Below are 26,607 nucleotides of genomic sequence, written 5' to 3' on the forward strand. Positions count from 1 at the left end.
GCTGTGACTCTCCAGGCTCATGGACAGAGTTGCAGAAACCTGTGCTGAGCCCAGGGCACAGGCAACAGCCCCTTCTTTTCCACCCCTCTGGGAGCTCCTCCATGTCATGGTCCAGGTGTTGGGTCTGTTTGGGACTGGTGACGCACAGAGGTTTCTGCCTCTGGCCATGCTGAATGTCTGTTTTCTCCTCTGGGTCCCTAGTTGTGCTCCTGACTGTTGGGGGGAATGCTGTGGCTGTAGACCTCCCTGTGGGGCTCACCCGGCCAAGGGCCAAAGGAAACCTGGAGTCAGTCCTGAGGCGCCTCTCTGCCCAGCATCTGAGGCACCTTTGCCCACTGCTTTTCTCCCCCGACACCTCTGACACCACTATGGCAGGTGACCTGACCAGCAAATCTGTGAGAAGGAGCCTAGTGGGCTATACTAAAAGAAAGCAATCGTTTTTCTTAAAAGCTCAGATGGAAATTGTTGATCAGTATTAACATTTTTTTCCCCTCCTCTATTTTTACATACGTCATTTTCCAACAGAGTTGCTGTGCAAACCCAAGCAGCTCCTGGCAGAGCTGTGATGGCAGTGGAATGAGGAGGCAGGGTGCCCTCTGCAGAAGCAGGAGTGCTCCACTGTGAGGTTCTACACCACTTGTGCTGGGAGGGGCACACAAATGCAGACACTAATAGCTTTTTGCCTTGGTTTATAACCCAATTTCCATCCTTCGTTGCTTGCCTTCTAGAGCACTTAGTGCCCTGAAGAACACCCAAGAGTGGAGAGAGTTTGCTGTGCTCAGCAGACCCCACAAGTACCTTCTCTTTAACTGCTATAAACCTCTGGTCCTTTTTTCTTTTTTTTTTTCTCCAAAATTACTTTATTTTTAAACTCAGCAGAGAGAGTTCTGCCAGGCTATCATCTTGGCACATACTCTCTGGGCAGCCCTGTGAAGTTTCTTCCCCTGAGGGCTTCATCCACTGTCAGGATGTATCTGTTGATAAGATCTTTCATTTCCTGGGTGAATGGCTCAAAATCCCTTTGCTTAGCACCAGACCGCTTGAAATTCCCGTCTCTGTTATTCTCGACGCAGAGCAGTCGGTCCTCTGTCACAGTCATGTTCAGAAACTCCACCATTTCCTTCAGCTTGGGGATGAGGCTCTGCTTCAGATCCTCGTAGTGGATGATGAGCAGGCGCTTCCCATACTTCAGCCAGTCCAGGACATGGGAGGCCCACCAGGACGCGTAGCTGTTCACAAAGTCAGGCCACTCTAGATGACCATAAAACAGGAAGATGAGACAATGTCAACCATGCTGTATTTCAGCAATTTTCCAAATGTTATCTGTGCAACAAGACTGGTCTGATGTTGCTGGATGGATGTGTGCTGGAGAAGCGCAGCATGGCTGGCTAGCTCATGAGACGCATCTCAGCTTTGTGGCTTCTGGCATGGGGACAGATGATGCTTAATCCTGCTGCCCCCCTGTCACTCAGCCTGTGCCACCTTCATGGCCCTTCACAGGGCTGAGTGCCTCTGGGCTGCATGGGAAGCTTCAGGAGAGGAAGCAACCTGGAGGGCAGAGCCACAGCTCTGCATCTTTCCTGTGCTGTGTTGGTAGGAGTTGGGCTCTCTGCCAGCAGTCTGTGCCACAAGCAGGTGGCTGTGTGCAGGGACCAGGGCAGGATGATATTGGATGGTGGCTTAAGCGATGCTTTACCATGTAACTTCATGCAAATTCTTTCCCTTCTGGGGGTTTCCTACCCTTTTACCTCCATTTCAAGTGTAAACTGAGAGACAGGTTTACTTACTACGTATTATTTGTGTACATATCTAATAAAAATTAAACAATAATGTATTAACTGTTTTATTATGTAAATGCAGCATCAGTTGCTAGTCTTGGCTGTGGCCCAAGATGTTCCTGACTTCCAAATCTGTTGAATAACGTCTCGTTCTGCATGCTTACCAGCCTGGTTATGGGGAGACTGGATAAGGAAATATGATTAATAGGGAAGATTCTTCTGTTCCTGGCATGTGGGAGGGATTTTAAGTTCAGCTAGCCAAAGCTTTTGGGCTGGACAAAGAGCATGTGTGTCTGAAATTTGTAGTTTGCAGTACAGGAAAGCTATTCCTTTTAGGCTTTTTGTCATTTCTAAGGGCTATTTTGTTTGTTTCTTTGATAAATAGATCTTGAGTTGTGAGTGATGAAAAGCGATACATGAACTTGGGAAAGAAATGTGCTGTGACAGAGGACACTTCCCCTGAGTCCTGTGCTGCATGGTTTGCCAAGCCACAGCTGTAATTTCTAAAGCATGCAGAAGGAGAAATGCAAGCCAAATCTCTTCTCTGCTGCAGAGTCTGACTGCAGCCATGTATTCGGTGGGATAATTGTAGTCATGCCATCCAGCTTGTCTGTCAAATGCATGAAGCATGGCAGGCATATTCTGAAGTCTTTTCTTGTGTTCAAGGAACACTGAATCTCAAGTCCCCTTGTTGCTATTATCCTTATTTATCTGCTGTGCTGTAGCACCTGTACAGTGCTCTAAAGTTTCCTTCAGGAAACGTCATGCTCCACTGAATACTCCAAATCTTAGATTTCTTACAGTTATTACATGCTGCAGGGGCAAATTTTTGTCACTTCACGTAGTTTGGCAAATGGGCTGTACTCAAGACTGTTGTACCTGGATGTGTTTTCTCTGCCAAACAGTACAATGACAGCAATGTTACTGTGTGCAGGTGACCACAGCAGGTGACCCTCCTCTCCATGGTGGTGGATGTGTGACAAGACCAAGTCACTCCCAAATTGCAGGTCTGAGTGGTTTTGGGACTGATGTTGTCTGTGGTGGTACTCAGGTCCTGCTGAATTTGTTTGCAGTCCTCACTCAGGTCCCAGCACGTTCCCCCCCTTCCCAACATGTTGAGAAGATGAGTTTCAAACACTATCCAACATGGCAGCGGGCCCCCCCGGCCCCAGCTGGGGTGACACATTACCTTTGCTCTTCCAGGTGCGGTCTGTGGCGTAGCCCAGGTGCCCGGCATATTTCCTGTTGAACTCTGCTATCAGCGACTTGTACGGGTTCCTTATCAGCAGGATCGCCGAGTCAAACATTTCAATCTCGGTCTTGCCACTTTCATGTGTCTTCACACAGATGGTCCTTCTGCTTCTCCAGTGGTCTTTTTCTCCTTTAAAACCTGTTTTACAAGACAGGTTTGTTGGCTTTTTCATTTGATTATATACCTGTGTCTTTTTTTCCCACTGTAAATCATCCCCTACAGTGGCATAAACCTGTTGTGAAAGTATCAGGCAATTAAAGCCATAGCTGGAGCTCCAGCCACCGAGCAGGGCACGTGTGGGAGAGCCACGCTTTCCCCCACTGGGAAGGACTTCCTTGGCACCTCTCTGCAAAAGGGCTGTTTTTCACAGGGCCAGTGCTTGGTGATGCTAAACTTCATGCCTCCTCAGGATACTGTTGTCTCATCAGAAACATTTAAAAAATCTAATCATTGTGTTCCATGGGCCTTTACTCTCGGGGTTATTTTTAGTCAGCTGGTCTTTTGGATGTGCACAGCAGCAGTGGTGCAGGTGATGTGCAAATTTTGTGAATGAGGAGCCTGGCTGTTGTCTGTGACAGCAGCTGACAGCTCAGCCACTGCTGGAGCAATCCTGGCTGCCATCTGCAGTACAAGGCTGCTCATTCCAGGCGTGTGTTTAAATTTTACCAAGTGTACTGACAGTGACAGCCTTTGGCTCCAAGCAGAAGGATACCAGAGCGAGCAAGTAGAGGTTTGTGGCTTGGAAGGACTCTGTGTGTCCCATCCCTCTGGATATGGTACCTTTGTTGTAGAGGGCTCCATCGAAGTAATAGCTTCCAGTGTAGTATCCTGTGGCATGCTCTATCAAATGGCGAGCCCACGTATTCCCAGCCCCAGGGAAGCTCGACAAAGCAACGAACACTTTGGATTTGGTGGTTAAGAACTTCCTGTCTGTGCAGCGGGTGTCTGCAAGTACAGAAGATATTTCATTGTTAGCATTGTGGCTTTTTAATAATTCTACTGACAGCTCTTGATTACAGGGTTTATCGCTTCTTTCTTCTCTCTCTTACAAATATAGGATATCGGTCTGAGTCCAGTTGTGAGTCAGCTACTTCCCAGAATTAATTCAGCCATAAGAGGCCAAAGAGATTATCCTCAGAAAAGGTTTTTGCTGGTTTTTGTGTTAGGCAGTGCTTTTTGATAGAGCTAAGGCAAACCATTGTACTTACCAGCAAGTTGTGATAAAAGCCCCTTGATGCCTGTTTGTGAACGGCTTTTGACTGGCAGTTTGACTCTACAGTAAAACCCTGACTATGCCATTACACTTGGAAATTGTGAGTTTTATAACGCAGGAGAAACCCCTCCTACTGAAAGGAGCTGGCATTCAGTTAAACCTCTATGCTCTCATTCCTCTCCAAAGAGCCAGTGGCAGTGACGGACGTGCACTGCCTTCATCTCCCATGGGGGCTAGACAGCTGCTTTTGTAAACCCTAACTTCATTTCTTAACGTGCCGATAAAAGCAAGGATAGGATGAGAACCAATCTTGACCCTCTGTGATGACTCAACAAGAAGCCAGAAAATGAATTGGAAATTACTCTCTTCATCCTTCAAAGCAGTCTCTAGATGAAGTCACGGCTAGAACGTGCCAGCACAGTCCAGAGGAGGCCATCTTCTGCTATTACAGATCTACAGAGATGTGGGAAGTGCTAGCAATGTCATGAGAGCAAGTATACTTGTTGCGTGGTCTTTTCAGATGTAGGCTGCTGATGTCTGCAGTCTACCTCAGAACTGGGAGGTGGAGGGGGAAAAAAGTCATAAAATATTGAGTTAAAAAATGCAATAGCAACCCAGAAAAGCACTCAATTTGTTTAGTTTCAAGCTTGTGGAGAGATCCATTGAACTCAATACAAATCATGGCATGAACAAAGTTGCCAGCGCCACCTAAGTGGTTTCCTGGATTAAAGCCTTACTGTCTGCTTTGTTTTCTGGATTTGAAACATATTTGGAGAGAAATATTTTAGAGGAGGATGAGCAGAGCAAAGTTAGAGTCTGCAAAGCTGCCTTGGTGGCTGGCTAACATGGCAGGTGGGTGTGCATTTAACAAGCAGAGTCCCCAGCTGCCCCAGGTGCTGTGTGGTTTGGGTGGGCTTTGCTTTCCCAGATGCTGCCTTCTTGTCTTCATCTGCAGAAGAATTACATTGTTCCAGTGTGAGGTGAGGCCATGCTGCTTAATGAGGAAATGGAAAAATGTGTATTTATGAGTGCATTTGCAAGGAAGGATTTAGATAAGGAGTGTTTCCTAAATTCCTGCCTGTGTTGTGATACCAACTGTTGTGGGTCACTGCTGTAAACTAGATCACTTTTACCTGCTGCAGAAGGGGCACAGGGGTGATTTCCAGCAGTGGTGGATCTGGCCCTGGCACAATGAAGCTGGAGCTCGTACCTTGGACTGGTGTCTGATAGACCAGGCAGTATTTTCCCCCAAGGGCACTGCTTGCATTGTGCATCCTGCCGCAGAGCAGCCCGTCTGCGCCGTCGTGCAGCGAGAAGCGCCCAGTGGGGTAACCGCAGTAGCACTCCTGCCCTCGGATGACTGCCAAGGGAAACTCCTACGAAAGAGAGAAAATAGATCGGTGTGTAAATGCCATGGCATCAGTGGCCTGTGGGGAATGCTGCTGCTATGCAAAGAAAGAATAAATCTTCACAAGGCCATTGTCAAGATCAAAGCAGTGTTTGATAGATCATTGTAAAGCTCGTGCTTCTTATGCTACTGTCTTTCATATGGCAATTTCTTAAGAATTGGTTTTCAGACATAAGCCTTGTAAAGCTTGAAAATTCAGAATATTCTGGGTTTTTTCATTATTCATAAAAATGATTTTGTAATCTTCCTGCAGCACCTAGTACGTAATTCCACCTGACAAACATCAGTGTGGGAAAAGTTGCTTTCATTTGCCCACAAAATGAGCGTTTTGAATCAGATCATCATTCAAGTTTCCATTTATATTCCCCCAAACTGAGACATCAGCTGTTAAAAATTTTGCCTTTTTCGGTTATTTTACCACAGTTTGTGTGGAGGAAACTTGCCCTTAAAGAATTTAAGCACAGAAGGAAATTTAGACCTACTAATTGCTGTAATAGTATTTAAAAATGTTTTAAAAAGCCATTTAAAAAGTATGTATTTAGTCTGACTACTTCACAGTTTGCAAAAATGTGTGTTTGAGGCCTGATACAGGGTTTGAGAGCTGTCTGTATTTTTGGACAATCTAGTTAAAAATATGACAGCAAGTAGTTTTTGGTACAACTATTCGGAGGGACTGCACTGACAACAAACATGGGGCTGCATCAGGACAGGCAGAGGGGAACCTGAGGTGCCGGAGTGCAGCCGCAGCTGTGCCTGATGCTAGCATGAGTGAAGGACAAACGCAGCCCTGCCTGCTGCAGCACGCAGCGTTAGCTCAGCTGGCACCAAGGCTCTATCTTCAGGCGCAGACACTTCGTGTTTTGTGTTACCTTGCTTCTAGATAGGGAGACCTCACATGAAATCCAGATGGATGGCTGTAAGTGACAGATCTCTCAGCAGAGTGTAAAATGTGCAATTACAAGAAAGTTATGGGTGATGTTCATTGCAAGGAAAAAGTACCAAAGAAAAACTTTTGGTTGTAAGAAATTTCTTCTCAATGAATTTGATGAAAAGCAGTTCATTTTTTGTGTATCAGTCTTACCCAAGACAGGCAACAGGCTGCAAAGCAGCATTGCTGTGTGGCAGCGGAGCGGTGAAGCTGGGCTAATATTGATGAAAGTTAAGAGAAGTTTGAGGAAAACACGCTAAATATTTGCCCAAGAAATTAGCAGTTGGCTATGAGTTCAGTAAGGAAAGCATGCATGCTACTTAGTTGAAACTGGCCCTGAAATTCAGCCTTTCTCCTTTTTGCCAGGAGAACTGGGGTTTTTCCTTGGGTTTCTGAGTCCCTGACAGTTTGCTCAGCAGCATGGGGTGTGGTGCTGTGCAGTGACTGGCTCAGCACAGCCACAGCATGACTGAAGGAAACTTGGGGTCTATTCAAGCTCAGACCGTTCAATTCCACCTATTCCATAACAACACTTTTTGCCTTTTAAAAGTCTTTTGGAGTCTGGGAGTGTGTGACAGGACTGCTGAGTAGCTTATCTTTCACTGTTCCCCACGTGTTCATCCTCTGATAAGGAGTCAAATATAACAGATGTGCCATCTGTACCCAAACAGCCAACATTTGCTTAGTGAATGAGATACGACATTGTCAGAAACTATTTACAGACCTGATCCAAGGGCAAAATAGTTCTGTTTCTGCCTGCAAACAGAATTTTTTCCCTTTACATTGAAGCGGTGTTTCTTCCTTTGAAAAATTAGTGAGCATCCTGGCCCTCAAACACAGCCTAGAATAAAGATGCACCTTGCACCTCATGCCAAGTGGCAACTGCAAGCAGATGCTTGTCCGTACTTCTACAGCAGCGCTGGCCAACGCGGTGCTGTCCTGCTCCCTGTTCTCCCAGATTTTATTCTTGTCATGATACATAACTGCATACAGCAGCTGGGGAGCAAAAGGACTGTTTATTTAAAAATATTAATTTAAATGGAGACAGCTCATTTAATATGCAGGTTGGCTTATAATAGATGAAAATTATGACTTCTGTCCAAGAGGCCTAGCACAGAAGCACATTCATGGATCTGTGTTATGGGCTGATAATGCATTGCTATTAAACCATGTCATTGCTCCGTTAATTAAGAAATAAATTGATAATTAAGGGTATTTAGCAGGTTTCATCTGAAGTTGTTAGCTCAATTTCATATCTCAAATGCTTCCAAGGGTTAGAGCTACCATTTCAGTTGCACAAAGCAATTTCCAAAAGCTAACAAATATGCTATGCCTCAATTTGCTTTTAGGTCTCAAAGAGCAAAAGACTTATTCACATGTTTAAGCATCCAACTAGTTAAATTTAAAAGCACACTAGTTTTTTCAAGATACATAGAAATTGGTGGGATAATTCCATTCAGTGTAACAGACTGGACTGAAGTGACAGTGCCTTCCTGATTTCAGGAGGGCTAGGTGTGTTGTTGTCAGCTAGGAAATTGCCCATCTCATTTTTAAAGGAGCCAAAGTCTGAACAATGTTTATAGTGTCGTAACAGATTATGTTTTGGTATCTAGAGTTAAAGCACAAATTGGTGTGTAACAATTGGGCTTGTGGATGTGCAATTGCTGCCGCTTAAGTGGAAGACGACCTTGCCAGTCTCTTTCTAGGCAAATACAGTTACTTTCCAAAGGGTAGCATTGTGCCTAGCAAAGCTAAAGGTGGGAGGCAGGAAGGAAAAATAGGTTTATAGCTTCAGATGGCTGTCAATTAACACCCCCGGGTTGTTTTCTGCCAGACAGCTTTCCAGCCACTCTGCCCCAAGCCTGTAGCATTGCATGTTCTGCAGAGATGGACAGTTTTCTCCATCCACCTGCTTCCCTCCTGTCCTAGTCCTGTTCAAATGTCACACTAAAGTGGTATGTTTTCATTGTGGTCTTTTCCCCTATCCTTCTCAGTCACTAGTAATTTCAAATGCTTCCACTTTTTGGCTGCATGGCCAGAAAACCTTGAAGGAACTATTCTTCTGAAAACTCACTTATTTAGAAAAGTCATCTCCCAAAACCAAAATGGCATGACCATGCTTAAAAACACTGACCTCATGTTAGAGCACATCTGAAAATGACACGTGGGTAAGCTGACACAGAACAAGACTTTTTTCCATCATTAAACAATAGGTTATGTCAGAACTTGGAAACAATTGCACCTGAAGTCCAGCTTTACCAAACATAAATGTGCACAGAGAGTGTGAGAGTGTATGCAGGGTTGCAAGGTACTAACTATATACAGGGTATATGAGTGATTCACTGCAACTTGCTGCACAGAGTTAATTCTGTGATGCATTCTTGAAATACTGATGAGCTGATGTAGAGGATATGTTGAGTGGGAAAAGCTTTCCCAGTCTACCTAGTAATTAAGAAGATTTGTTGTTCATGCCTTAATAGTTTTAATCAATTTTGTGATGCTAGAAGACAAAGTAATTGAATGTTCAGTTTAGTGCATGAGGCTGAATATGGCTGCAGGCTAAATCTGACCACCCAGTGAACCCTTCTCCCCTTGGAGAAGGGGAGGAATCCTTCTCTTCCTCAGAGGAAGGGAAGGAACCAACTGCAGTAACAGCCACTGGGTCAAACATTTCCTGCTGTGAGGATACCCAAGTGCATCAAAGTCAAACTCTTTCAGTTCTTACATCCATGGTCTTACTCTGTGGTAACTGTGGAGAACATGTGGTCTTATGTATCAACATGAAGTTCTACAATGATGCCATTTTAAAATAAATCAGATTTAAATTCTGTAGGTTATAGCAAAAGTGACAGAAAGTCATCTGGTGTGGAGACACATTTGTATAAATGTGACAAGAAAGTCACACAGAATCACAGAAGGGATACAGAAGATCTTCCAGTGCAACTCTCTGCCAGAGCAGGGCCACCTAGAGTAGGTCACACAGGAACTCGCCCAGGTAGGTTTTGAATGTCTCCAGAGGAGACTCCACAGCCCATCTGGGCAGTTCCAGTGCTCCCTCACAGTGAAGAAGTTTTTTTCTTGGAACCTCTTATGTTCTAGCTTGCACCCACCTGTTTCAGTGTGCTTATCTGAGAAACTTTTTCTCTGGTATCTTTTTTTTATGTTTAAGATTGTATCACATTCCTAGCCAACAGAGTTACACACTGACTGGTGTAAACATCCTCTGTAGATGCCTCAGCATTAAATCCTCTTGTTCGTATGGCAGTGCCTACTGCTGCATTGTCGAGGAGCCTGAGACCAGAAGGACCACCTTGTAGGGGAAGATACAGGGCTGCACAAAGTGGAGGATGCTGAGGATCACTTCTCCCTGCCCTGCCCAGGCACAGCTTTCTGAGACCTGAGTCGGGACCAGCTCCCTCAGGGCACTGCAGCCACATTTCAGGAGCTGCCAGCCCACATCTGTCCTCCAGCTGTGTGTCTGGCCATGAGCTGCCAGCCAAAAAGACCTCCCCCAGGGTCAGATCTGGGTTTGGGCTCGGTTTGAATGTGATATGGAAACGATATTGATTTCCCCATGGTCGATACTCGTCACTTAGAACAGTTTTTCTGTGTATCGTATTTAGTGGCATCACTCTGACGACATCCCCTCCCATTGTCCCCAGTCAAGAGCACGCATGGACCAGATACATCGCTGGGTATTTACTCTGAGTTTTGTCTTTTAGAAACTCATTTACAAATTCAGAGCTGTAAGGCACTAATTTCTGCTGTTCCCTTAGTAGATTAAAATTTAAAATAACAAAAAAGAAGAAAGGATGTGAAATGAGAACTGTTCTTACTTTCTTGGAGCAAAATTCAGAGCACATCTCCACCGTCAAATTGGGCTGTATCAAAGAGGCTGGAAAGATGTCTGTTAAATTTTCTGGAGCTCTAAAACATCCTCGATAGATAACATTCTTCCCTGCAGGGATATGAAATAGGTTTCTCTTGAGAAAACAATTTCTGTAGTATCCTCCCTGTTTCACAGAGAACAATATTAGACTCAGAAGCTAAATATAATCAAATAAATTTTATATTCCAAATGCCATGGAAATAAGAGAGACCATGATATACACTAGAAAAATGTGTTTCAGATCCTTTGATATCAAAGGAGCACATGCCATTAGCTTTGTACAAACCACTGAAAGTAGGGCTGCAGCAGAGTTTAAATTAAATTCCACCAGTGGAGGGCATTGCTATTGTTTGCGAGACCCAGTTTTCTTTTGAAGACATGCTTTGCCCTGAAAGACTTAAAAGTCCTGATATAAATCTACAAAGCTTCCCATGATCTGCACTGGAAAAGAAAAGGAATTTGAATAAATCCTGAAAGCCTGCACAGGGACCCACCTTCCTGCACATCTGCTCACTTGCTGAGCTGCACCTCTCCTCTTCCCTCCCAGTTTCTTTTCAGGCTGAGGGAGTGTGCTGCAGCCTTAGAAATCTGAACTAGGCTTTTGTAAGCTGTTCGGGGAGAAGAGCTTTCTATGGGTCTTTAGCATCAGCCTCTGATCTCATCTGCTGCTGTACACATGCCACAGAGCTTGGCAGAATTGCTCCATTTTTTGAATCCCTGTGAAAGAAGTTAGGATTTGGCCTAAATACTTGTTACAAGCAACAATACGGCTTTCCCTCCTGCTTACGGGAAAAATGTCCCCTGACAGAACCAAAGGAAAACCAAAAGCTGTCATGGAAACTCACTACCCTGGGTGAGGCTCTGCATTTGCACAGATGAGCTAATGGTGATATGAAGAAAATAACATTGTGTGGCTGGTGAGAAAAGAGAAAAAGTCTGCGTGTTGTATGATGCTTCTGTAATTCTTAGGATTTTGTGTATTTTACAAAGGTGGAAAATACTTTCCCTTTGTTACTCTGTACTAACTCTCTCACAGCATTTAATGTGACGTGGGGGCACGAGTCCTGTGGTGCAGGAGCTGTACAGCTAGTGGTGCCCAGGGAGACAGGGTGGGAAGTGAGGAGGTGAGAGATGGAGAAGGGAGCCAGCAGACTCCATATCTGGGAAGGTTTAGATAGAGGTGCCACTGTTGGCCCCTTAGCTAGCTTGTGTCAGTGGGATTCTTCAGGCAGTCAAATATCAGATGTTACTAAGGGCAAGCAGAATACAAATCTAGCTCTAGGCTAGACTAATTCGATGACTAATTCATTAAGATTTAAGAAAAAAATGAATGCCACCTTTTCTGTGAGATATGTGTATATATATTTTATGCTGAAGATTTAAACAGTGATGCATGTCCTGGGAATCCTGCCAACATGCCCGTCAGCCTGACAGTGGCAATTTAGGTCTATGTACCTTTGATATATAATTTATATGTAGTTGGGTGGATTATTGTAGAAACCTTGACTTGTCTTTAAGAAGAAATGAAGTACCGTCAATACAGGCACAACCTACAGTCTTGATGCTTCTTCTCAGCAAACATCTGTAAAGTCTTGTGAGCTTGCCAAAAGTGTACTGCTCAGCTATTTAGAAATTTTATGTGCTTTGTGTTAGCCCAGAGGTTTATATGTTTTCTCTCCTGTGGTAACTAATTGAATGACAAGTAGTTGACATCTCAAGTTGAAACAAAAGTCCCAACTGCCACTAGAACAGAAGTCCCTGGCAGAGCAAAACTCTGTGGTCTCATCTATCTCACTTAAGAAAGAAATTGGTGTGCCTTCCTCTTTTCCTTACTCTTGTGCTGCAGTCACACAGCACTTTGTTTAGGATCCCTTCTGAGCTTAGGGTGGCATTGATACAAGCGCTCTTCTGCCCTTCTGTTGTAAGGCACCCACTTTGAGGGTTGTTTCTTAAAGCATATTCAGATTGTCTCTTGCAGTATGAAGGGGAGTAGTTTTTCAGCTGAAATTCTGCTGCTGTTGCAATCACTCTGCAATGTATTTTCTTCCTTCCCCAGTGACACTTAACTTCCTACGTGGCAGTGAGCAGTGCTGCTATTTCGGGAAGGGAACCAGGGTCTGGACCATCAGCAAATGGACACCGTGCCCCACGGGCACCTTTATCTTTTGCTTTATCAAACTCTGGTGACAAACAGAGCGAGAGGAGCAGTGGAGACAGCCCACATGCTGAGCCCGGCTCTGGCATCTCCCCACATGGGGTGAGTGTCACTCCTGGGGGCAGCAGTCTCCTCTCTCTGGTCACACACCCACTTACGTCGTCTTGCTCCTGCCCGCAGCTCCTCCACACTGTAGACAGAGAGACGGTTCACCCCTCCACAGACAGAGCCCTTTTCCCCCTTGCACTCGCTGTTGCACTCCTCAGGCTTTGAGACAGTCAGTGGGAGCTTGTTTCCACAGTAGCACTCTGCTCCATACGCCAGGCCCGCATAACTGTAAGCCCTGCAGGGAACAAAACCAGGCAGTACAGGTACCCTGTCTGTTCCTAAGTTTATACCTAATGAAGCAGAAGTCTGTCCCCATGTATGGCATATGTTTCTGCTGCTCTGCTGTAGACTCAGCTCGCCCTGGGGACCAGTGCAGCCTCTTTGAGGCAGGCAGCCACCTTGTGTGGCAGGGAGTAGTGGTGGTCTGAGCCCACCCAGCATGCCCAGCCCAGTGCAGTCCTCAGGAAAACTTGGTCTGGAGGGTGATATCTTAAAAAATATATAACAAACTAGTAATTTTTGATCAGGACAACAGAAAATATATTGTAAGTAGCCATGCTGTAATAAAGAAAATAGGTAACAGTGAAATAGTCTACTTTAAGCAGGGTAGCAGGGTTACGCCATGCCTGAAGGTATAAGATAATCAGAGTTTTCACAGATGGTGTATGTTTAACGTATGCCCACTTCTCCCGTTTCGTGTTCAGTTCTGTTCGTTGTCAAAAAAGAGAAAACTTGCAGTGAAAAAATACCACTCACCTCTCAGCACAAGCTTCCTGACAGTGAGATACTGTCATTTTTCTTAAGTCATAAAACACAGCTCCCTTTAGTGTCCTCTCCCTTGAATCATCGCTGAAGCATCCCATGTAGGTGCCTGTGTGCATGCAAGACCAGAGTTAGGCGACATGTATGGGATTGACACAAGGGAGAGGGGAAATAACTATCCCATGTGATCCAGCACCATAAGTTGCAAGCAGGATTGTATTCAACCAAGTCACAAGCTGTCGGGGCCCCTGTAGACTTGTCTGCTGGTACTAAACCTTTGTAGGTGCTGTTGAAGAAGTAAGCCCAAACATCCAGTGGAAATGAACTGAAGGGAAATCTGCCTTTCCCCTTGCCCAGGTTACTTTAAGCGTGCCTGTGTATGTGTAGACCCAGAGGCTGCGGCTGCCCCAGAGACACGTTTCCTACAGGCGGCTGCCGCCCTCTGGGCTCCTGCCTGCCAGTGACAAAGCTCTGTGAATTTCTGAAGTGAAGGAGAGGGTATCTTCAAAATGGCATAAACTTCAGAAAGTCTTGGAGGATTTCTACCAAGTTTTCTTGAAAATCTCTAGTTGATAATGAGGTGACGCAAGAGAGATATTGAGAAAGTCAATTTTCTTTGGGTACGTAGAGTTATACTGAAGCTACAATGGAAAGATAACTTCAGCCTTAACTAGGCAGCACTGTCTAGCTAGCACTTTGAACTATCTCTTTCTCTCCAGTGCAAATGAATATCTTAAAAGATGTCTGGCTTTACTTAGCATATGAAACATAAATATTTCTTTCAGGCTGCATCCTGGATTAAGCCTCTTTTATGTTGTCATGAACAAAATAGTATAAAAATCCAACCCATTTTTTTAGATATGCAATGGGAAGAATGATATGCAGCGCCACTATTATACAGCAACGATGTCCATTTTATCATTAAAATATGAAGGGAAAAAAAGGAAATTTGATTTTAGTAGCAGTATTGAGATGATAATACAGGGAAATTAAATAACATGAGCTGTGGACAGGAAGAGAATGTATGAGAAATGAAACTAAAAAGCATCATAGTAACAATAAAATAATCTAAAAGAAAAGGAAAGTTCAAGCCGCAGAGATTTTGGAGCTAGGAATAATAAATCATGTAAATATTAGAAATACAAGAGTAGTTTCAAAGACCTGCAAGTTGGTAATTTGCAAACATGCAATTAGAAAATTTCCAAGCTGTGAATATACACCCACAGCATGTTGTTAGCAAGGTGGGAGTCACACCTGCAGTAAGGTTATTCTGCCTTTTACTGGAGGCTTTTGGTCTGCTTACTTTGATTCAAACCAGTAGCAGCAGAAAACTCAGTGTAGGGCCAAAGAGCTGGAGTAGGGAGGCACAGACAGGGCACCTGCCAGTCAGCATCTGCCCTCCTCCCCACATCCCTCCAGCACCACAAACCACGTCTCATTGACATCCCCGTGTGAATGAGTCACGGAGATACTCCACAGTCTCAGAGCAACACATCATGTCGGGGTGACCCTGTCACCTCTGCCTCCTGGGCAGTGGCATAGCAGCTGGGAGATGTTATGCTGAAGCAGATGTCATCATTTTTGTCTCAGGACAAGGGTCTGCCCCAGAAGCCCTGCGCACTGTGTGTGCACAGGGCAGAGCGGCCATGCTGCGTGGAGAAGCACAGGTGTTGTTAGGGTGGCACTGGTGAGGAGTGCATACACACAGTCCTGGTGATAATGCAACGTGCCACTTTGCTGAGCAGGAACTGCAGGGCCATGCTGAAGCTTTAATAAGCATTATAGCCACGGAGGAGTTCATTATATCTTGGAAGGGATCCATAATGAAATAACAAGCTGTAAGTTTACTAGAAGTGAGGGGGGAAGATAACATGCTTTACGTAGGTAGTTAAATTTTTAATTGATAAGGCATTCCAGTGCTTGTTAACAATACTGTTATTAATAATGTCATTTTCTGTCCAGTCAAATATTCAAGCGATGCATATTGCATCCCACATAATTCAGTGGGACGTGGCAATAAATAGTCCTTCTGGCTCTGTTCAGGCAGCAGTTAGAACCTGAGCAAGGGTCTAGCTTAGTGGCTGATACGAGCACAAGCTTTGACTACTCTATAGAGAACTTTTAAAATCTTTCTGGTTTTAATTGAAGTTTTTAAAGAGCAGGTTCATACTCTGCCTGATATTAGAGTAGCATGTAAAGACTTACCACATTTCTGTGCTTTTTATCTATTCTTTTGTTCATTGAAGTAAAAAAATGACCAAAGGCAAGGGAGAGTAGAGCAGCCCAAGCAGCTGTGAGGGGAGAGCTAGGCATGCTGTCATCACACAATTAGGACTGGGGAAGGGGCAAAGCCAAAGAGCTTGTGGGCCCTCTCTCAGTTCAGTGAGCTGGATTTACTTCTTTGAATGCACTGAAACTGAGGACAGGTGAGGAACAGCAAATGTGTTTGCCATGGTAGAGTTTAGTGTATGCTAGAAAGCTTTAGCAGCAAGGATGCACTTGTAGACTTAAGGTGTTGTGTGGTTTTGGATAGTTAATTGAGTAAAAGCTACTCTTAAAGTGTTCCCTGTTCTGAGAAAGAAAATCAATTGAATAGTGTTCATCTCTGCCTGCTTGAAGAGAAAATAATTTAAATTAGGGAGACATATTTCACTGTCTGCACTTTCGTTCAATCAATAAAAATACTTTTACGGAGAAAGTTACAGCTCAGCATGACCAGGGACATCAGGATCATACTTTGACATGTGCGTACTCTTAAGGACTTTTTTGCAAGTGGTGATGAGCCAGGAGGAAGGTGTTTCTGCAGGGACACTTTGTGGTGCTCAGCAGTGTCTGTCTGGGACAGTCCCAGGAGGAGATGCAGCTCATATGCACGGGTACATCCCTTACCTTTGTGTTCAGCTGTGTGCTTCATTGCTTTAAATCCTGCTGTTTGTATGGGCTCCTGATTGCTGATGAACCTGTGAAACCACCTTCTTCTCAATTGCCTGAGCTCTGAGTTGCGGGACACGAGCCACCGTGGGCTGTGCTGCTGGTCCAGGGCCGGCTCCTGCAGTGCGTCCGTGCCCCCCAGCAGCCTGGGGCCAAGGCGTGCGTTTTGTAGTGTCCTGGAGTCTACAATCCCAACCCCAGCCATCCTGTCTGGCACTGGCAGGGCCTGATTAGCAGAGGTCCCGCGGGAGCCTTGCTGGATAACCAAGTGTGTCCGCTGTAGCAGCAGGAGGCTGCCAGCCATCAGGTAAGCTGCTGTGAGGAAGAAGAGCAGAAACTGTGTCCGACGAAGAAACTTCTGTAGCCTGAAGAAAGCTTTGGCCATGCCCTTACTGAAACCAGGCCCTTCACGCCTCCCAACAGGTCTCTGAATCTCCACCTGGAAGGGTGCCGGTTACTCTCATAAGTTCAGCCCATCACTTCAGTGCCTTCTCCCCAATGGCTGTGGCAGAGAGCAACCTCGTGTGGCAACGCCACGGCCTCAGGCGCCTGGCTGGCCCCAGGGCTCTGCACACAGCAGGGGTGATGCCATTGTCCTGCTCTGCCAAGCTGCCCAACAGCTGATGCAGAAACCTGAAATGCCAATGGAAAAAGGTTGGTTCACATGCAAATAGAAAGTACTGGTCACCACCCAGGGTGATTTTCCCCCCCACCTACCCCCTCTTTATTTTGTTGGGTTTTTTGTTGAGCATTCCTCCATCTGTGGTTTAGAGTTATGTGTTTCAACAACTGTAATCCAATGAGAGTGATTGATTAAGCAGAAGCTAGCTTCAGATCTTCACCCTTACTTTTTGTTTTATTTCTTTTTTCTTTTGTTTTAACTAGGAATGCACAAAAAATACCTCTGTGATGAGGTTATTGCTCTTGGGATGTTTTGAAAAACGGTTCTTTTTTTCTTTTGTCAGTAGCTGATGTCTGCAGACTTTGTCACTGGCTGGACCAGGCAGCCACAGCATAGCCATCTTTTTAGGAAAGTATTATCAGATTCCTTCCTTTCAGCTAAACAGTAACTAAGCTACAAATGCACATCAGAAGGAAACAGCGATGTGGGGAAAAAAAGAGACATTGCATTAACTTTCAATGATGAGATAATAGTTATTAATCTCTTTGCAGCAAATAAAGTCAGGGTTTATGCTGGAATGTTTGTGGATTCTGTACTTGGATACAGAGCAATGTGATTTGCTGTTCATGTCACTTAAAAGAAACCAGGGATCCTGCTACTTTTTAGTAGATTTTGTTGTCAAATATTGATGTGTGGATGCACCAGAGAATGTAGGGGGGGAAAAAGTCAAGTTTCACCATCTATCTCTTGACTGCTTGAGCTTTACAGGCTTTAGTTGTGCTGATGTATACCATGAGAGGATTGTCTGGGCAAGAAAAGCTCCTTTGTGCTCTAGGGAACCTTTAACCTCCTGTAGCTGGCATCTCCCCATAAGTTCCTGTTTTCCCAGTCAATCACTTCTCTATGGAGCCAGGCAAGTGTTGAGAAAAGATGCAGTGTTTTCCAGAAAAGAAAATATTATTATGGCTTTTGCTTAACTTGCAGTTGGGGCACGCTCTCAAAATCCCCAGTCCCGGCAAAGAAACATCCATTCACTGGATTTTTTGTCTCAGTGTCTGATTTAAAGTTTTTGTGCATGTTCACTTACGCCACTTTCATAAGTAGGTGCCACCAATTAAATCTCCACCCATAATTTTTAAATTTAGTTGTACACCTTTTTCTGTCAAGCAGCAATCAAAGCTCAAAAGCATCTGGGCCAGAAAATATATTGTCAATTGAGCCTGAATTTCTGTTGTGTGACCTTTAGCCTTTATTGCTAAGTAGGATTGGTACAAGGCAGGAATCCCTGTCTTCTAAGCTTAAAGTCAGATCGCCCCGAGAGCCTGATGTCGGTGCTTTTTGTAACATTTTGTCTTTGATATTCATGTATGCTGGTCTTAATTGTATAGGTTGAGTAATACCCAAAAATCTCCTATGTGTTTATCTCTACACTTTCTCCAAGAACTCAGGAGAGCAGGTGCAAAAGGCTGTGCAGCTGTAACCTGCTGTGGGGAGTTCAGACCGCCTGGTCAGCTGTGCACCTTAACACACCTCCCTTCTGATCAGCTCCAAAGCCAAAGCAAGTGCATTGATTTACACCAACTAAAGAACTGACCCTTGAAGTTGAATTATTGAAAATCTCCCCTCAGTGTTGTGAGTGCTCAAGAATTACAGTAAAAGGGTTAGAAGTACCTAGACAGATGAACAAGAAATGAACCATAATTAGATACTGAAGATTGTAACTGCGCTAATTTATCTGAAGAAATACTGTCTATCAGCATAGGTGTGATTTCATTCACTAGTTGTTCCTAACATGGGGCTACTGGAAGCTTAAGCTGCTCCTAGAAGAGGCTGTTTAAGAGAGATGTGTGCGCACATGAGCTGTTGAGATTCTGCCTGGGAAATCGCCGTGCTCCTTACTGCAGGCAGTGCTTTGAGGTGAGTCTTGGCCAGCAGAGGAGACAGCCACACTTTGTGGTGGTTGGTGACTGAGCAGACAGCAAACAAAGTTGTCATGGGTCTTCTTAATAAAGTGTCTCTGCAAAGCCTCATCTGTGAGGTGATGATGGCTGCAATCACGTGGGTATTCATGGAAAGGCAGTGCTGTGACACTGGGAACCTTGAGGTGCTGTGAGTCAGTGGTGTGAATAGTGTCAGCTCGGCTGGAGAAGAACCATTGAAGCCATGTAGCAGAAGTTGGACATGTTATGCTTGAAACTGCACCACTGGCCCAATTTAGTTCCTTTTAATGTCCCTGTGTGCTTTCATCAGATTTCAGTTGAGTTTCTCCCATGTTTGCAGACAAGAGGATCCGCTGCTTGTCTGGGCAGCCCACAGTGATGCCTAGGAGGCATCAGGGAGACAGGGCAGGGGAGACAGGCTTGGCCATTGCCTGCCCAGACAGTAACTGTAAAGGGCAGGATGTTGCTGCCTCCCATGTTAGCAGGATGAATAACCTACAATGCATCAGCGGAACCAGAGTAACTGCCTGAGACAAGGGATCTCATTTCAGTATGCAGCGATCTCTGCATCTAAACATCAAGAAGTGTTTGGGGTTGCTTCTATTGCTCTGCCTGATTTTTTATTTATTTACTTACTAAGGAGAAACTGCTTCTGGATCTCCAAAGGCTAACTTTGCCCTAGCCCGGTGGTCGAAAAAGTTTAAATGGTACGAGCCAATTTTACTGCAGACAATATGACAAATATAAATTACCTCCAGATGCATTCAGCCTCAGTACAGTTGCCATGACAGTACATTGTAGTAAAAACCAACCAAATAAATAAGCAGACTCTCCACCCACAGCAACTACTGCAAATGTGCAACTAAAGAATTGCTTTTTAGTGGGGGAATAGCAGGGAGTGCTGCTGACATTAAAAAACGTCATTTGATTTTTCAATAAACTGCATATTGCAATATCATCAAAATATGCCTAAAAGAATTGAAATGCATCACTTTTGATGATGATATTAAAAAGGAAAGTGTAAGTAGGATATGAACTATTATCTGGTAATAGAAAGTGTATAATTTGTCTTTTTCATACGTTTCACTTAAAATGAATGAAGGGAAATGGAAGAAAAGTAGAGTCTTCTGTTCCTATTCATCAGTTCTCACAGCCAAAGGGGTGTTAGTATCATATTAATTGAGAGCTGAGTTAGTAAAATCATAAAATGATAATTGAAGGACTTTGAGATGGGCGGTGAGAACTCTTAAGCGGCAGAGAAGACCTCTAGGTGAAGAGAACAATGAAAGGACTAACACTAAAACAAAAAAGGGAAAATAATTATATCAGTTGTCCCAGTGCTGTGAATCCTCCTGAGCACTGTTGCAGATGGATTGTTTGTTTGTTCAGATGACATCAGGCTCCAGAATGCATGGTGCTGGGTGACAGCTGTGAGAGATGCTCTCTCAGAGGTTTTGCCTGAGTCTGCAGTGCTCGTATGAGGCATGGTCCTACCATCACCAACAAAACAGCTGCTTTTCTCTTCAGCAACCTTCCTGCAGGCCACATTGCTCAGAGCCTGCTCCTGTGGGTCTTACTGTTGCCCAGAAGAGCGAGGTGGTGGAAGCAAGGGGACCTGAGTGGTGTTCTCTGAAAGGAGCTCTGACAGCCACAGAGCACCCAGGTCCCCTGACCACGTCCGTCAGCAGGCAGCTGCTTTCGAGGGATATGAATCCCCAGTTGGACTTGCTGCAGATGCTGGGAGCAGCCGCCATGCCTGGCAAAGGATCATGTGTCAGTGTAGAACTATCAATATTTCTTACAAATGATGTGGTTAACAGGTAGGGGAACAGCTGCACCAGTGACATGATTGTTCGGCGCTCTTTCTGGAAGGAGGCAAAGAAGGGAGTTGTCTGTACATGCTCCTTGTTTCAGACCACTCTGGAAACATACTCCTCCCTCAGTGTCCTCGCAGTGCTGTGGATTTGTGCACAGTGCTGAGAAATGCCAAAGCACGGATTGTGAGCTCAGCACGTTGTGTCTCCAAGTGCGCTGACAGCACTGAGCACCAGACCCGAGGCGTTTCCAATTTTGAGTGCTGGTTTTCTTTTAATCCTTATTTTTCTTTCTTTGCATATATAATACCAGGTATATACCTGCCATTAAAAATTTGCTATAAGGAAAAGCAAGTCAATGCCTGGCTTACAAAATGATCTCGCAAAGTGTGACAGAAGATGTCACACTAGGCAGCTGCAATAATATATTTGTGAAGGGAAATTGAGGAAACATTGTAAAGTTCTTGGAAATTTTACTTTTCTAGCTAAAGGAGTGCTTACGGACTTTTAAAGGGAAGACTGAGTACTTTCAGTGATGCTGTGAAAGCTGGTAAAGGCTGAAGACACTAAAGAACAGCCCTAGACTTGCTGATGAAGAGCTGCTTAGTTGAGGACTGTAGGTTGCTCAGTGCAGAAACTTAGCTCAATACTGCATTGATGGCTGCAGGTCATCAGTAGTTGATCTTGTCTGAAGAACAGCAGGATTTTGCAAATTCAGAGTTCTTGGCACAGAAGCAAGACTGTTTTCTATTGTAAACTGAATGGAACTGGACTAATGAACACTATTTTTGGAAAAATCCATCCCTCTTCCACATTTCTTTTGTCAGCTTTCTTTGAGGACAAGTGTTGTCAGTTAGGACCTAGCTGAAGGATTCTGGCTCACAGCCTTTCTTTTGGATACACACTGCTCTTTTCTTGAGACTGGTTGGAAAGTCAAGGCCTCTTGAATTTTGAGAAAGTAGTTAAAAAAGATGACAGAGGTTTGCTATCTGATCTCTCCTCTCATACCTCGAGTGGAACTGACAGAGAAATCACACATTAACTCAGTTTCCAAGTCATGGGAGGAGAAAAATGAAGCAGTGGTCACCTTTGTGTGGAAAGCAACACATGCTATAAGTAAAACTTAAAAGAAATATCCTGGTACCCTACTGTCTTAAGCCAAAATCCACTCAGATCAAGATATAGGTTGATGCTAATGGATTTTGGCTTGGGTCCATTGTTACTTTTTCTAGCTCCTTAAGAAAGTGTCATGTGGAATTGTTTCACTAACTTAACAGTGTAATTTAGGAATTCCCGCAGAGGAGAGAAAAAGAGGTGATTTAATAATTCCATAACCTTTCCTAGGACATTCTTTAACCAAAAAGAGAGGAAATTTTCCATGTAAAGTTACTATAATACTCATTTCCTTCACCTGCTTAAACATGTACTTTTCTATGAGGTAAGGTCTGTGGAATATAACGTGAGTGTTGACCTTTCTGGCAGTTACAATGCAGCACTAAAACTAGAGACAACTAGAATCCAGCCTGGCCTTCCTAGAGCTTCAGATGGAGGGGCAGAAACAGCCTCCAGTGCTGTCGCTGGGCAGGCATTCCCCCCTCTGCACTCTTCTGACACCCCTCCAGATGTGGCTTTAACTGCAGGGAAGATGCCTTTTAACCACAGTCATCCTCCCAGCAGCACGAGCTGTCCTGCATGGGCAGCACCAGGGTGCAACCCCAGTGTGGCTCATGCCTCACGGGCTCACGTCCCACACGGCCCCAGCAGCCGCTGCAGCTCATGCCAGCTCAATTTCTCTCCAGTTTTCTCATCCCTGCCCTTCCTGTGAGGCAAGTGGAAAACTCAGATTGCTTTTCTTCATTACTTCAAGGCAGGATTCTTCCATGCTCAGGCATGCAAAGCTGAGGATGAGTTAATGTCCAGGCTTTGCTTGTGCACATCCTGCATCACCTTCTACGTGAAACACACACCATTCAATTCTGCTGCTGTAGAACTTGCTGAGGTTTTGTATTTAAATACAATAAAAGAATTTTTTCCCCATCTCTTCCCAGGTCACCTCCAGTTGTTTGATGTAGAGAACAGTATTTCTAGAAACTAACTCTTCCTCCACTTTCCCATCAAATTGAAGCTTGCTGTCTAGGGATTTTCAGTAAGGTAATGAGGTGACTGGTGAGACCTAAGTTGAGGGACCTTGAGCCTGACCTGGCCACTGAAGCTCCGATGTGCACCAGCTTCCTTACCAAAATATCTGGCTTTACCAACTGGGCTTTCGGAAGCAATGAGCACCACTTTCGACTTAAAAGTTTTCCTTGCTAGAGGATGGGTCCGTCTTGACTCAGTGCACATGGCCCCTCATGAGCAACTATTTCCTGAAACTGGTGCTTTGAGTGTTATTTTGAGCTCAACATAAGGTCTGGCAACAAACTATAAATGAGGTAGAAGCACCACAATTTCTGCCTGTGCTGCAGTGGCAAATGTTGCCACTTGAGAGGTCTTTCTAGCAAGTTTACCATTGCTTGCTACAAGTGTGCTTGCTACAAGATGTCATGAGTTTGCAAAGTCACCTTTGATGCTGACACCGTGTTAAAACTGATAAACAGTGGTGAGCTGTGATAAGTAAAGCAGAAAAAATCTTTATGCAGAGATATCATGAAGATGGATAAAAGGTCTATAGTCCATAAACTAGCCAAATCAAGTTGAAAATACACGTGAAAAAAATACATGATAGCCATTCTATGCAATGTGGGAGGTGTTTTAAAGTTGACAGGTAATTCAGCTTTGGAAGTGAAAGGCAAGAGCTGCAGCCTGAGGCTGGAGTGTCAGCACTAACTTGTGCATATTTGTTCACAGCAGCTCTTTCACTAGATATTCCTCAGTTTTGAGATCAATTTTCTAGCACAGGTAGATGCAAATTGGGCAGTAAGGCAGCAGCCTGTGGCAGGGGATGGAGAAGAGCCCATGGGAGGCAGCTGGTCCAGGAAGACTTGTTGTGAGACAGAGTGCTGACTTGGAAAGTGTTCTGGGGACAGTTTGGGACAAAAAGTACACTATGGTGATATGGTGCTTCTTCCATTCATACAATACTTTTTATTTTACTTAGCTCAGTGATAAAGTAATAATCAGGAGGAGTGATTCCATGTCAGTATGGAAAAGAAGCAGACATATACATACCTACACTTTATATGTAGACATACCCACACATGTACATGTATGTGTGTAAGATTCTGTACATAGAGGGATGTGTACTCAAAAGATAACGTACAATCTGCTGCCACCATTAACTCATACACTGAGACCTATCAGTAAACAGTATTCTTGAACCTAGAAAGTATATTGATCAATAATAAACCATTCATACATAACACATATCCCTGCAAATGCATCCAGCAAATGGTGCTTTATTTGCAATTTAAAAAACCCCAGTACGGTTCTGTGGCTATAGGCTGAAGTTTTGCAAGAGATTGTTTTGAAAAATGTACCATATATTGATTTTTGCCTCAGCCCACAGTAGCTAGAGATGAGATCTTTTCCTATGTGCAAGGAAATCTAATAGAATTCAAATAACATGCAGTTCTGTAGCTAAATCATAGATATTTAAGAAGCATGTTTCGTAAACCCCTCAACATCCAAATTCCTGCAATATCCACGTACTAAAAATTGTTAGAGTGTGTTTATTTAGCACAGTGATGGTTCAGAAACAGTTTAGAGAAGCTGAGTGTTCTAACCTGCCTCACCAGGCTATGTGACACAAACACACACTTGCATTATCAATGCCTACTTTTCAATATATAATGTTTTGTAGATGCTCAGAGAAGGGCACGTTGAGAGCACACTGCAATCTTTATAAATAATGCAGCTAAGCCTCGTGTACTTAGATGCCATGGATAAATTTAATAAATCAAGCAGCCATTCAGACTGCAATGAATGTTAATACCTCAGCAAAAAGTTGTCTTCTGGTTATTACTTGTGTCAAGGCCAGCTGACGAACAGCTTGCAGACGCAGATAATGCAAGTGTGTAAGAGAAAGAGGGAAAAACTCACCTTTCTTTTATGGTTGAGGAGCTCGTGTTGTAGCCAGGCAAAGTCCTAGACAATCCAGTGAAATATTATAAAAATCTGTCATGCATATCTGAAAAGCTGATAAATCCTGCTCCCTCTGCCCTTCCCCACTAATCCTCCTCTGCCTCCCGCTTCCAGCACGCAGAGCTGTAATCCTCCCGAGCACCCCTCCGTGCTCAGCCCGTGTCTGCGCGGCGCCCGGGTGCCCCCGGCCGTCCCTTGCAGCCCCGCACATGCTCCCCGCTCACCGCCGCCCGGCGCGGTCCCTCGCCGGGGTCCCTGCGGCTCACCGGGCCGGGGCACCGGGGTCCTGCGCCGTGCGGGGGCCGGCGGGGGAGGAACGCTCCATGGCCTCCTGCAACAGCAGGCGGGATCCGAGCAGCCTCAGCGCTGCGCTGCCAAAATCCTCAGCCACGGTCGGTGCACTCGTATTTCGTAACGCTTCCCGTGTTCGGGGAAACAGAGCCTTTCCTTTACGTCTGCTTCATGGAAGAGCTCTGCAGCCCTCCGCAGCTCCAGACGTTTCCAGACCTACCCATACACTCTGTCTGCCTATACATTTGTCTGAACGCACGGATGGCTGCATAGGCAGATAGCGAAGTGCCGGCAGCAGCAGTGTGAGGAGCTAATGCGATCAGCTGAACGGATGCTTCTGTGTTTGTTTCTCGGTGCCTCTTCCCACTAGGGGCAGATCCCTCGGGAGACCCAGACCCTTCCCAACAGGTCCAGAGGGTCCCGGGAAAGCGAGTCCCCAGCAGTCTCCTGGCACCAGCTCAGAGGTTTCAGGCAGCAAATTGTTATTCTGGGCACAGGTGGATAGAAGTAAATTATTTATAAATGTGAGAGCTGAGAGGCAGTTTGCTTGGTGTCCTTAGGACTGCCTGCTCTGCTGTCTTTGCTGCACATACGGACTCCTTTCTAATACTGGTTCACATGGAGACTGATTAATCTGTAATTGTTCTTAAAACATCTGCATTTAAAGGGGAGTAGGCTGCATGCTTGTAACTGCGTGTGACATTGAAGCACCCCATAGTCTTTGCATATTTAAATGAAACCTGTGGAGATTTATCTCTTGGAAACGAAATTGGCTGCGGTTTTGGGGACCCTCTTTTAATTCCTGTGCTGTGGAGTGTGGGTCACTAACGTCAGACCACACACCTGCCTGGCTGTGAGAAAGCAGCGCTCGGGATTTCTTGGGTCTGACAGGAGAGTGGGAATTCAGATGACATGTGGGAACTGATCCTGTTTCCCTGCTCTGTGCTGTGCTGTATGCTCTGACCAGCTCCATGGGTTTCAGAGATGCCACATGTAGATTTCTCACTGCAGATTGCGCCCCATGAGTGGGATCAGAACCTACTACTGTGATGCTAAAATGACCTAAATTACACTTGTCTTCCCTAATATATATGCAGCTTAGAAGAGGGGCCTGGCCATTAATTTCAGATCTCTGCACACATTAGGTAATTTCAAAATCCTCTGGTTGTAAAGCAGGCCCAGATTAGAAACACACCCAAAGACAAGAGCTATAGACCGCGAAGATGGGAGGTGCAGCCTCATTGCACTTGTTGATGTTGGAAAGTCTATCAGTTTCCACCAGTATCAAGGGATGAATTGTACCACCTTTGTGCTTTAGTTACCTGTGTGTTTCTCATCTTAGACCCGTGTAAGCAAACTGTTACCTGCCTGGCTACTGCTTGTAGTTTGTCAGTTTACTTTTTCTTTCCTGTTTTTGAAGGATATTTCATCTTGTG

The 26,607-nt window shown here is 44.8% G+C and overlaps 1 protein-coding gene across 1 annotated transcript; it reads right to left on the reverse strand.

Moving 5' to 3' along the window:
- Window positions 1-856: 856 nt before the first annotated feature.
- WSCD1 (WSC domain containing 1) lies at window positions 857-25,211 on the reverse strand. Its single transcript, XM_062012476.1, has 10 exons — window positions 25,105-25,211; window positions 24,839-24,883; window positions 16,383-17,057; window positions 13,488-13,602; window positions 12,782-12,966; window positions 10,416-10,537; window positions 5,454-5,619; window positions 3,811-3,975; window positions 2,968-3,168; window positions 857-1,251 (listed from the first exon to the last, which is right to left on the reverse strand). Exons 3-10 carry the CDS (start codon window positions 16,807-16,809, stop codon window positions 899-901), a joined length of 1,734 nt encoding a protein of 577 aa, XP_061868460.1. The 5' UTR covers window positions 16,810-17,057; window positions 24,839-24,883; window positions 25,105-25,211; the 3' UTR covers window positions 857-898.
- Window positions 25,212-26,607: the final 1,396 nt, after the last annotated feature.

The sequence above is a fragment of the Colius striatus genome, chromosome 20, assembly GCF_028858725.1.
Source record: "Colius striatus isolate bColStr4 chromosome 20, bColStr4.1.hap1, whole genome shotgun sequence".
NCBI classification, from domain to species: domain Eukaryota; kingdom Metazoa; phylum Chordata; class Aves; order Coliiformes; family Coliidae; genus Colius; species Colius striatus.

Excerpts from the sequence above, each read along its gene's own strand:
- WSCD1 (XM_062012476.1), bottom strand. The coding sequence starts at position 16,809 with ATGGCCAAAGCTTTCTTCAGGCTACAGAAGTTTCTTCGTCGGACACAG. Across the intron at positions 12,967-13,487 it reads CAGGAAGCTTGTGCTGAGAG|GGCTTACAGTTATGCGGGCC; the intron begins GTGAGTGGTATT and ends TGTTCCCTGCAG. Across the intron at positions 10,538-12,781 it reads GCGGGCAGGAGCAAGACGAC|GGAAGAATGTTATCTATCGA; the intron begins GTAAGTGGGTGT and ends ATATCCCTGCAG.